This window comes from Chrysochloris asiatica, unplaced genomic scaffold (genome assembly GCF_000296735.1).
Source record: "Chrysochloris asiatica unplaced genomic scaffold, ChrAsi1.0 scaffold00041, whole genome shotgun sequence".
Lineage (NCBI taxonomy): Eukaryota > Metazoa > Chordata > Mammalia > Afrosoricida > Chrysochloridae > Chrysochloris > Chrysochloris asiatica.
The window spans coordinates 1,000,148-1,012,148 of NW_006408559.1; the positions used below are offsets into that span (position 1 = coordinate 1,000,148).

General features: G+C 50.7%; 1 protein-coding gene and 1 pseudogene across 4 annotated transcripts in view; one reads left to right on the top strand and one right to left on the bottom strand.

Annotated features, from left to right (window-relative positions):
- Positions 1-12,001, bottom strand: part of IMPDH1 (IMP (inosine 5'-monophosphate) dehydrogenase 1) — an 18,765-nt gene that overhangs the window by 2,679 nt on the left and 4,085 nt on the right. The window contains exons 1-9 of one of the 4 annotated variants that reach the window (XM_006861106.1): positions 11,824-11,985; positions 9,542-9,590; positions 4,900-5,001; positions 4,722-4,781; positions 4,310-4,516; positions 4,069-4,156; positions 2,741-2,940; positions 1,774-1,864; positions 1,513-1,608 (exon numbers count right to left, since the gene is read on the bottom strand). In XM_006861106.1, the coding sequence (XP_006861168.1) occupies positions 1,513-1,608; positions 1,774-1,864; positions 2,741-2,940; positions 4,069-4,156; positions 4,310-4,516; positions 4,722-4,781; positions 4,900-5,001; positions 9,542-9,590; positions 11,824-11,921 (991 nt within the window). In that variant the 5' untranslated portion in view covers positions 11,922-11,985. Of the gene's footprint in view, positions 1-1,512; positions 1,609-1,773; positions 1,865-2,740; positions 2,941-4,068; positions 4,157-4,309; positions 4,517-4,706; positions 4,782-4,899; positions 5,002-9,541; positions 9,591-11,823; positions 11,986-12,001 lie in introns of those variants that run through there. The other 3 variants (XM_006861108.1, XM_006861105.1, XM_006861107.1) reach the window with 3 other exon arrangements.
- On the top strand, positions 5,335-6,652 carry LOC102835788 (annotated as a pseudogene).

A 12,001-nucleotide genomic window follows, 5' to 3' on the forward strand; every position in this document is an offset into this window, starting at 1 on the left:
GATTTAGGATCCCCGTAAGGAAAATTGTTATTAGGGTTAGGGATTTAGGATCCCCGTAAGGAAAATTGTTATTAGGGTTAGGGATTTAGGATCCCTGTAAGGATCTGTAACAAAATGTTTTTTCCTAAAACGTTTGCATTTCTCTACATTTCACATTTTGGAGTCCTGGTGTAGCACTGTTGGTTAATGCAAGGCCAGCAGTTGAAGCTCACCAGCCACTCCTCAGAACCCTCCTATACAGGGTCACTATGGGTCAGAACTGACTCCATGGCACTTAACATTTAACTGTTTAAGGTCCTTAAGTGTTAGATTTCAAGTGAGGAACCAGTCAGCACACACACATCTAGAGATGGTTAAAAGACTGGATAAATCAAAGAGGAGTCCTGGTGTGATGCAGTGGGATAAGCACTGAACTGGTAACCACAAGGTTGGAGGTTCAAACCTGGAAACCCTATACACAGTTGCTGAGTTGGAACCAACTCAACACATAACAACAAACCAGAGAACAGATGTTCTCTGATGTGCCTTTTGTCTGCTCTGTCCCTACTGTATCCCAAGGCTTAGGACAATAACCAACACACAGATGGTACACCACAAATATGTGGGGAGTGAGAGGGTCCCGTCCCACCAAGTGCTCAGCTAAGGTGAGGAGTGACTACACCTAAGAGCACCCAAGTGGGCCACTCAGACTTCTGGAGAAGGGGCCCTCACTAGAGGGGTCAGGTACACGCCTCAGGCCAAGCCCAGGCCCACCTTCTAGGCAGCCAGCTCCCACAGGGTATGTATGCCCCCTGAGCCCCTGAGGAGGATACACATCATGGTCTCACCCACCCCTAATTCATGCTCAAGAACGCACCCCCCACCGCCAGCCCCTCCACCAGACTAAAATGAGTTGCCATCAAGTTGTTTTCTACTCATGGCAAAAGCCAGGTGAGTGTCAGAGTGAAACCGTTCCATAGATTTCTCAGTGACGGACTTTTCAGAAGTAGACTGCCAACCTTATCTTCTAAGGCGCCTGTGGTTAGGTATGAGCCTTCAAGCCTCAGAACGACAGAGACGTCAACCATCTGTACCAGCCAGGACTCCACCACGCTGTTAAGTGCCATCAAGTCGATTCTGACTTATAGCAACCCTGTTTCCAAAGCGTGGCTGCCCCTACAGCACCACACCAAGACTTCATATACTACATGGGTGTAAAATATTACATTTTCAGGGCCATATCGCTTCCACGTTTTCAGTATCTACCTTATCACAAATCCATCCCCTACCTACAGTTGACTTCCAACCAACCCCTCAGAAAAGCAGTCCCACCAGCCAGGATAGGCATCTTGATTGGGACACCTGAGAAACGAGATGACGCACACCCAAACCCCACCACAAGCTTACCTGCTCATTCTGCCTTCCTGGGTCCACAGTGCCCATTCCGGCACGGCACCTGGCCGATTTGAATTCACAGACTGTGGCATCATGGGCTGCTCAGACTGAACCACTCGCTTTCCCACTGGCACCTACCTTCTTGGGTAATGCAGATGGAGCCACAGCCCATGCCCACACGTAGCCCGTCCACACCCGCGTCAATCAGGTTCTTGGCCTGAGCAGCTGTCACCACTGTGGGTGGGTGGGAGGACAAACAATGTGAAGGTGCCTGGGGCCTCTTGGGACCTCAGTCTAGTGCCCCCTAAAGTGACCAAAGCCCCTCCAGCCCCTGTCCCCCACTCCAGGGGCATGAAAGACAGAATGGTACAGGCAGGGAAGAGAGGGCCCTCGACTCACCATTTCCACCAATCACTTGGAGGTGAGGGTACTTCTGCTTGATGTAATGAACCATGGCAATCTGATACACCGAGTTCCCCTGGGAGGAGTCCTGTTGGGGTGGGGGAGGCAGGACGCTTCAGCTGGGGCAGGTACTGAGCCCCACTGGGGGAAGGGACCCTTGTATGACAGGTCCCTTCATCATGACAACACTTAAGGCATGCTCTTTCTTGTATTCAGAAGAGACACTTAACAGCATTCTCCCTAAGACTGAGCACTGCTAACTGTCGTAGGAGGAGCCCTGGTGGTGCAACCATTAAGCACTCGGCTTCGGCAGCTCCTCTGCTCCTATAAAGATGACAATCTTGGAAACCCTCGGGGCACACTAGGAGCTGGAATTGCCTTGATGGCACCAAACAACTATAGTAGACAAAGCCCAGTTTCCACCCTCAGACACCATGTTCTGGTTTTAGCCACTCACGAAAGCAAACTACTTTGAACCTCAGTTTCTTCATCTGATGATTGGGAATGAAAGTGGTACCTTTCAGTAGGGCTGAGGATTAAAGAAGTTAAAACATAAAAGGTTTCAGTATGGTGCCTGGTGAGTAGTACGTTCTCAATGAATAGGAGCTGTGATTCTCATTGTGAATGAGCGAGGAAGGCTCAGAGGGGCCTGTTCCATCTGAGCTGTTGAGAGTGTTTTGCTGTTAGGTCAGTTTCGACTCATAGGGATCCTGTATAGGGGTTCCAAGGAGTGATTGATGGGTTTGAACTGCCGGCCATGTGGTTAGCAGTCCAGTGCTTATCCTACAATGCCACATCAGGACTCTGAGAGTGATGGTAGCTCTGCTCATTCTGACACTACAGCAGCCGAGGGAGGCTCCCTGACTGATCAGAAGCAAACCCAGGTCTTCATAAGCCTCTGTGTGGGGACCAACCCTCTCCAGCTCTGGGCTCTCCCTTAGGCCATCTCTAGGGGACACCCTACCAGCACTATGACATCGGTGCCCGCCTGGGTGAGCAGATCCAGGCGGTACTTGTCATCCTCGCGGGTGCCCACAGCTGCCCCACACAGCAGTTGCTTGTGGGAGTCCTTAGAAGCCAGAGGGTAGTCCCGGTTCTTTTTCAGGTCAGTCCGTGCAATGATGGCCACAAGCTCATCGTGGTCATTGACAATGGGCAGCTTCCCTGCGGAAGAAGGCAGAGGTGAGATGAAGGTTCAGGTTGTTTGGAGGGGTGGTGGTGGTGGTTATGTGCCGTGGAGTCGGTTCCGACTCATAGCGACCTTGTACAGCGTTTCCGAGGCTGTAAATCTTTATGGGACCAGAAAGCCTCATCTTTCTCCTGCGGAACAGCTGGTAGTTTCAAACTGCTGACCTTGTGTTCACAGCCTGATTTGTAACCACTATGCTAAGGGGAAGGATGAAACAGACCCAGCTGGCTATTCCATGAAGTACCCAAACTCACCACTAGGTGGAAGCACCCGTCAATGAAGCCCTCCTAGGAACCCAAGACCTCTTTCCAGAAAACAGGAAGCAAAGAAACCTCCCAGGCAAGACAGCTGCTGGGCTCTTCCTGTCTCCCACCTGCCTGGTCACAGCCAACTGAATAGGATGCAAATGTCTTATGGGAGAAGCATGTGCCCTGCCCAGTGCCACCCCAAAATAACTCTCCAGTCTGGATCTTTATCCTTCATACTAAAAAAACCGTACATAAGCTTATTAAAGGCTCTGTGTGAAGTTCTGCAGTTAACTGCATTTGATCATGGTGCGACTTTCATTGTATTCATTATGTCCCTGTGGGATACATTGGGAATTGCTCAGCTGCTGTTAGGCTGGTGGTTCGAATACACCAGCCAGTCCATGGAAGAAAGATGAGTCAGTCTGCTTCTGTAAAAACTGCTGTTGGTGTTGTTAAGTTCAACTCAAGCAACCTTGTAAAGAGTTTCCAAGGAGAAGCTGGTGAGTCTGAACCACCAACCTTGCAGTTAGCAGTCCAGTGTTTATCCAACAGCACCATTATCAGGACTCCTCTGTCAAATGACAGGCTTGGAAACCCTGTGGGCAGTTCTATTTGGTGGGATAGGGTGGCTATAGGGTGATGAATCCATGGTAACAGATTTTATCATCTATGGTTTGGGATATGCACTGGAAATGTTGAACCGGGGACAGGTTTTCCTTAAGTCAGGAAAAGAACCTTAGGGACCACACTCCAGTTCACGTGTTTCAAACCTCCCCGAGGTCAGTCTGGCAGCTGCGAAAGCCTGTGAGGCCATGGAGCCTGGTGGGGATGGAGCCTCCTGAGCGCTCCTGGTACCTTTCTTACTGCGCTGCAGAATCTCATTGGCCTCTTTCAATGTCACACCTGCTGGAGCTACCACCAACTCGTTCCGTGGCGTCATCACCTGTGGGGCCAGGAACATTTGCCTGCAGGTTGGCAGGTGAGAGAGAAGGGAGCCAGGCCTCCCTCTGGTCCCTGGTCACAGACACCAGCCCCAGACCCCAGGACGTAGGGCCCCTGCTGAGGCCCAGTCACCCTCTCCCTGCCCCGTGGGCACCTCATTGAGGAGGGTGGTGTGGTCCTTCTCAGCGAGGAAGTCGATGTCTCGGGAGGTGACAATGCCCACTAGCTTGCTGCCCATGGTGCCAGTCTCCGTGATGGGGATGCCGGAGAAGCCATGTCGGATCTTGGCTTCCAGCACGTCGCCCACAGTATGTGAGGGGCTCAGCACCACAGGATCTGTGATGAAGCCCTGTTCAAACTTCTGTGGGCAGACAGGACAGAAAACGCTGGAAGGGGTATGGCCTGGCCACCAGGCGCAGAGGGTGAGGCGAGGAGCAGTGAGCTGGTTAGGTTTCAGCCCGGTGCCCCCAGCGATCAGCCAGGGAATGCGTCAGCCTATAGGGCTGGGAAAGGAGCGGGTGGTTGGCGAGGTGGGGCTGCCCTATACTTGCCTTGACCTTCCGCACCTCGTTGGCCTGGAATTCAGGGGTGCAGTTATGGTGGATGAAACCAATACCTCCCATCAGCTGGGGGGAAGGGAAGTGTGATAAGAGGCAAGGCGTCAACCTGAGCCCAGCCCAGCCCAGCCCAGCTCCTTCTCCCCCTTCTCCCAACCCCATGTTATCCCTTCAAGCCTGGACTCACTGCCATTGCAATGGCCATGTCCGCCTCCGTCACAGTGTCCATGGGTGAGGAGGTGAGCGGAGTCTTCAGTGTGATCTTCCGAGTCAGTGCTGACGTCAGGTCCTGTGGACGAGGCACAGCGTGGGTAGTAGGCACAGGTGGGCCCTGGGACAGAGCCCACGAGGCCCTGCTCTCTGTAATGGAGCTGACACTCCAACCAGAAAGAAAGATACTGAATTAGGACCACAGGCCCAGGAGCGTCTTCTGGGCAGAAAGAGCCGGGCATGGAAATACGTGTGGTGGATCTAGAAGGAAAAGGATTTATTTAAAAGGCAGGCAGGGCTGCAGCTGTGTACAGTGGATCTAGGCGGAAAAAAATTTGTTGTTCATTGACCCTGTCGGTGTTCATTGCTTGGAATCAGTCAAGTTTAAGGAGGAGTCGCCGCTGCCATCAACATGTCAGTCCCAAGGGCACTCATGAAACAACCGCCTATTCAATCTACGCTGGGGCCGTCCCAGTCCGCAATGAGAAAGGTGAGATTTCCATGGAAAAAGTGAAGGTGAAACGCGACGTATGAGGAAAGAGACCAGATTATGCCCCTATGGAGTCCTCAGATGAGGAGGATGAAGAGCTTCAGTTCATTAAGAAAGCCAGAGAACAAGAAGCAGAGCCTGAGGAACAGGAAGAAGATTCATCTAGCAAGCCCCGTCTGCGCTGTCTACAGAACCGTATTAAGGAAGATGTGGAAGAAAGATTGGCTCGACACCAGAATACAGCAGAACCTGAAGTGGTAAGAGAAAGTGACTCAGAAGTAGAAGGAGATGCTTGGCACACGGAACGAGAAGATAGCATTAAGAAGAAGAGGACAAAACTGATGATGAGGAAATTCAACGGCACCGTGGAATGATGCGTCACCAAGCACAGAGAGAAAAAATGAAGAGATGGAAGACATGGAGGTGGAGGATGAGGGACGTTCTGGGGAGGAGTCTGAATCAGAAGAAAGAGTACACAGACAGTGAAGATGAAATGGAGCCTCGCCTTAAGCCAGTTGTCATTGGAAAGAAGGATCGAGTAACGGTCTAAGAACGTGAGGCTGAAGCATTGAAAACAGAGGAGCTGGAGCAGGAGGTAAAACACATGGCGGAGAAGAGGCGCAAGTATACACTCAAGATTGTAGCAGAGGAGACCAAGTGGTCCCTAGCTGCACTGGACGCACTCAATACAGATGATGAAAATGATAATGAGGAATATGAAGGTTGCTACCATAACGGAAATAGCCCAAATTTCCCCTAAGTTCAGGAGTTAAAGAGAATCAAGAGGGACAGAGAAGATCGTGAAGCGCTCGAAAAGGAGAAGGCAGAAACCGAACGCATGCAAAACCTGACTGAGCAAGAAAGGCAAGCTGAGCTTTAGGCAAATGGCAAAGTCATTACCAACAAAGCTGTTAAGGGCAAATATAAGTTCTTACAGAAGTATTATCATTGGAGAGCCTTCTTCATGGATGAAGATGAAGAAGTATACAAGAGAGATTTCAGTGCACCTACTCTTGAAGATCCTTTCAATGAAACCATTCTTTCTGAAGTCATGCAGGTCAAGAACTTTGGATATTCTGGCTGTATGAAATATACTCATCTTGTGATTCAAGATACCACTTCCTTCAACTCAGCTTGTGGTCAAGAGAGTGCCCAAAACACAAAGTTCTTCAAACAAAAGGCAGCTGGAGTACAAGATGTATTTGAGCGGCCATTTGCCAAGAAGCAGAAAACTACCTAGAGTCCAATTACCTCAAGTCTTCCAACTTCAGGACACACAGGAGAATCACAGCGCTTGGTCCTTCATTTACTTTTATTTAATGAGAGCCAACCTATTAGGGCCTATTGCCATACTTATAACAGTGAGCTGTCCAGTATTTGAAGAAGGTGCTTTGTGGGTTTGGAAGCATGCTGAGAAACCTACAGAAAAGCACTGTCTACAAAGGATTAGAGACCTCCAACTTAAAACATTGAGAAATTTTAGGTTTTATCACTGCTGTGGCTTCCAATAATCACATGAGATTGTTCAGTATCTTTTTTCAGGTCCTAAGCTTGAATCAGAAACATGGGCACATTAATGGGCAGTAATTACTTCTGCCTTAGGCTAATTTCAGCTCACTGAAAACCTGTTTTGCATTTCTTAGTTGGAGTAAACTTTATTTTAGGTAAAACATATTTTTGATCCATTTATGTGTATTAAAATATAAAAAGATCACACACACACACACACACAAAGGCAGGCAGGGAGCAAAATGGAGGGAGAGAAAGGTGAGAGCGAGGTGTGAGAGGAAAGCAGTGGCAAGGCTGTAGGGCCTCGCAGACCACGGAGAGAGGGCTCTTACTCGTTCCTGAGATGAGGCAGGTCTCAGACAGAGAGGTGGCATGATCTAATTGGTACTTTCAGCCCCCTCTGAGATTCAAGCAAACAGCTGTGGATCCTATCCCCAAAAATATTCAGATGCAGACTTTGGTAGGCGAGTAGTCCCTAACGACTCGGCATGTTCAAGTTATGATGAACTGCGTGTATGACCGTCCCTTTTAAAAAAATGATTTGTGTATTTTTATGCATGTGCTAAAATATATCTGCAAGTTTATATGTAATGTTTCCAGCCCCAAAAGACAAATGAAGATACAGATAATAAAAGGCAACACTAATAAAAACTAAAAAAAAGAAGTATTCAACTTAAATCAGAACCAACTTCTGATTAGCCGGAGTTAGAGTGGGAGGGACCCTGTGGTAAGCCGGGAACTATCTGTGTAGTTTTGAGACCTGCAGACACCTGAAGTCCATGCGCATATCCTTTCAGAACTCGGGCCCCAGAGTCTCGAACATTCCACTTCTTCCAGTTCTATCTGCCTATAGCAGAGTCAGAGCTTCCCGACAGAACACCAAAGGACAAGGAGACCCTTCCTAGCACCCATCCCAGTGCCCAGCACAAAGTCGAGTGGTCAGTAAACTTTGTTGAACTAAATAGCTAAGGCTTCTGGTTGCTGCCATATGGTTGCTACCATAACGGAAATAGCCCAAAATTCCCCTAAAAATCTTTTGAGTCAGCAGTGACTCTGGGGGCATCCCTAGCACAGAAGGGGGCCTCTGGTCTCCTGTGAGAAAAGACTGGAATAAGTCTAACAATGACAGCTCCCCAAAAGCAGTCAACTCATTGTAAAAGTCTATGAATTCATGATGGAACGGATTGAAATGATTCACAGCCACCTGCACCACTCCCTGCCTGTGTGAGTTTATCATCGATTAACTGTACGGTGAAACCTATGGAAGCCGGAACTTGTATGAAGCAGAAAATTCAAATATATTCCATTAAAATGAGGGATAGAAAAGTGGTCAAGACCACATCCTGTCAGAGGCAGAAAACTTGTAAGAGCCAGAAAAATAAGGCAGCCCTGTCAAGTCTCACGGTCACAGGTTTCACTGTATAAAGGAAGTGTATCTGGCTCATTTTTAAGCCACTCCCGAGAGCAAGACGGGTTTCCTTACATCCCGCCAAAACCTAACCAGCTGTTTGTTGCGCAGTCAGCTCTAACTCACAGGGACCTAATGTGTGTTGAGTAGAATTTAGAATGTGCTCCATAGGGCTTTTAGTGGCTGACTTTTCAGAAGTAGATGAGGTACTCAAGGTGAGCTTGAACTTCCAACCTTTCATTTAGCCGCCAAGCATGTTCATGGTTTGTACCATTCCTGCTCCTTCAAAAGCGCTGTGCTCACTTACCACAAGGTAGATTTGATCCACAGGGTCCGTGGCTCAAACGCACCAGCCACTCCTCAGAAACCCTATGTAGAGTTGCTATGAGTTGCAATCACCTCAATGCGCTTAACAATCATGTCCTTAGGAACTCTGTTTGCTCTGTAAGTTAAACATCAGACTGAGGCCAGCAGTTCAAATCCACCAGCTAGCTGCCCCTTGGGAGAAAGATGAGGTTTTCCGCTCCCATAAAGATTCACTGCTTCAGAGACTCTGTACAGGGTTCACTACGAGATGGAATCAATCTATCAACTGAATGGCACTGGGTTTTTTGATTTGGTTCATCATGTCCTTAAAGAAGCCCCAATGGCATGGTAAGATAAACACTGGACTGGTAACTACAAGGTTGGCAGTTCAAACCCACCAGCCAAACTGCAGGAAAAAGACGAGGCTTTCTGCTCCCATAAAAAATGAACAGCCTCAGAAACCCTATACAGGAATGCAGTGAGTCAGAACCAAGTCATGTTCCTAAAGAAACCCTGGTGGTCCGCAGGCTAAGCATAGGTGTGCTAACTGCAAGGGCGATAGGAGAAGGAGACTCTGGGAGAAAGACGATTTACAGTCACAGAAATCCTATACGGTCGCTAGGAGTCTGAATTGGCATGGTGGCAATGGCCTTGGTCCATCCTCTCCAGGGACTCCCACCACTCAGGACACCTGGGAATCCACCAGCTACACTGCAGTCTCTGCCTTAGGGGGCAAAACCTCTGGCACTCCCTTCTGAGGCAGCAGCAAACATCCACTGCATTCCCAGGAAAGGTTTCCCCACGCCCTGCCCTTGAGCGAGAAGTCAGCCTCCTCCCAGGCCTACACTTCTACACTTGCCCTCCTCGCCCCCCCCCCCCCCACTCCCCCCAGGAAGAGACACTCACCACTTCATCTGCTATGAAGTCTATGAAGCCAGGCAGGATCAGGAAGTCACTGGGAAAAGACAAGAATAAGTGTTACTGAATTGGGAAGGGAGAAAGGAGAGAGGAAGTCCCGACTCCTGGATGCTCCACCAGGGACAGCTGAGGATCTGTGCACTTGGAGCACAGCCCTACCAGCCATTGCCTCAGGACACAGAAGTTCCCACATGGAGGTGAAAGTCACACAGCAGATATAGGGCCTGCCCTTCCTTACAAAGTTCCCCATCAAGAGTAAACCCAGGGGATGAACTAGAGATGAGATCTGCTCAGACACATCATGGACAGTGCATGCCTGGTGCCTGAGCCGAGTCAAACAGTGGACACACTGGGAATCGTCCACTGAGCTGAACCTGCGCAGCCAACAGGCCGGACCCTGGGTGGGAAAGGGAGGAAGGAGGCTGTTCAGTTGTTCAGTTAGGACCCAGGCAGCTGCTGATACTAGGTGAATCCTGATCACGGCCAACCCCCAAATCAGGAGAGAATTGAAGATGCTGCACCCGAGTCCAGGGCGTCCCTGCCACCCTCCCACAGGATCCATCTGTTCGAAATTACACAGCTCTGGACAGATACCAACCATCCTGTCAATTCCAACTCAAAGATGACCTATAGGACATAATAGAACTGCCCCACTGGACAGACATTCTTGTTAGGTGCCATCAAGTCGGTACCAACTCATAGTGACCCTATACACAACAGAATGAAACACTGCCTGGTCCTGGGCCAATCTCACAATTGTTGCCACACTTGAGCCCATTGATGCTGCCACTTTGCCAATCCATCTTGCTGGGGGTCTTCGTCTTTTTCTCTAACCCTCCGTCTTACCAAACATGACACCCTTCTCCAGCGACTGGTCCCTCCTGGCAATATACCCAGAGGCAACTATCCTTTATCTTGGAACCCATCTACTGGAACCCCCACCCCCAGTGCTGGCAGGAATAAACAACAGCAGCATCAGAGTGGACAGGGTGGACAGGGTGGACAGGGTGGAGGGAAGCTCCTCAGAAGTAAACTACAGGGAGGGGTCAGGTCTTTAATATGCCCCAAGGCTAGAGGAACTCCTGGGAGCTTCCCTGGGGGTATTTCCTTAAGGAAGTCCAATGAAAAGTATGCCAAAGTTACACTCTCTCCTCCATCACTAAAGACCTGGGAATCCTGTGCTCAGGCACTCCTTCTGCTGCATAGAAGCACCCCTCCGCTCATTAGGGGTCATTAGCATCTAGGTCTCTTGTTGCTTGCTCTATACTCCCCTCAAGGAACTCTGGTAGTGTAGTGGTTATGAATCGGGCTGCTAACCTCAGGGTCAGCAGTTCAAAACTACCAGCTGTTCCGCGGGAGAAAGATGAGGCTTTCTGCTCCCATAAAGCTTTACAGCCTTGGAAACGCTGTACAGGGTTGCTGTGAGTCGGAACCGACTCCACAGCACAAAACAACAACAATATACTCCCCTCATGCAGCTAAGGACAGGCAAGTAGTGGCTCCTCAGGTGTGAGGGCATGCCAAGTGTTTGGAGACTGGCAGGAGACGCTGGGTTCCCAGCACTGGGCTCAGATGCCCCTTTCTGGCCCAGGCGCCAGCAGGACAACTGGCCTGTGGCCCAGGAAAAAGGGGACCTGTGCCACAGGCCCACGGATAGGTCTCTATATTTTTGCCAAAGTCCATGTGAGAGACTTGGGGTGGAAGCCGCAGAATGCTCATGTCCAAGGGAGCACCAATGCCAACCTGTGGGCAGCCAGGGGCCCAAGTGGAGGAGAGCTAGATTGGATGGTGGAGAAAATAGGGTAACATCCCATCCATCCACCCAGCTGGGGCTCTTCTGAGGCAGCCCCCAGAACCTTGGTTGGATTGTAGTGTTCCCTGTGTTCTCATGGAACGACTGGGAAGGAGAGGAGACGCTTTGGACAGCTGGAGAAAAGTCAGCTCCCACACCTCGAGTTCCCACGCGCCCTTAGGGTCCCTCCGCCTCTCGTAAGGCCAGATACTCAAGAGGGGGAAGGGGGCTGGCTGGGCGAGGATCTGGCTGGGAACTGGGCAAGGCACCGCAGGCCACGATGTCACTGTGCCACGTATCTCTCTTGTCAGCCACCTTCCTTCCCCTGCCCAACCCCCCTCCGCCCAGCCACCGGAGTCAGGCCCCGGACCCCGGGCATCTCGGAGGGGCCGCGAGGGGCGCGCGCACGTGCAGGGCCCGGCCGGGACCCGCGGCGCATCCGTGCGCGCACCCAGATGGCAGAGGCCGCGGTGCTTACTTATAGGTGAGGCCGTCTGCACTGGCGAAGAGCTGCTGCGCGGTGAGCCCGTCCTCGGGCACGTAGCCGGTACCGCCGCTGATCAGGTAGTCCGCCATGCTGCTGCGAGAGACCGCGGTCAGACATAAACCTCCGCACGGGCCGCCGCCGCCGCCGCCTATGCTGCTGACGCCGCGGC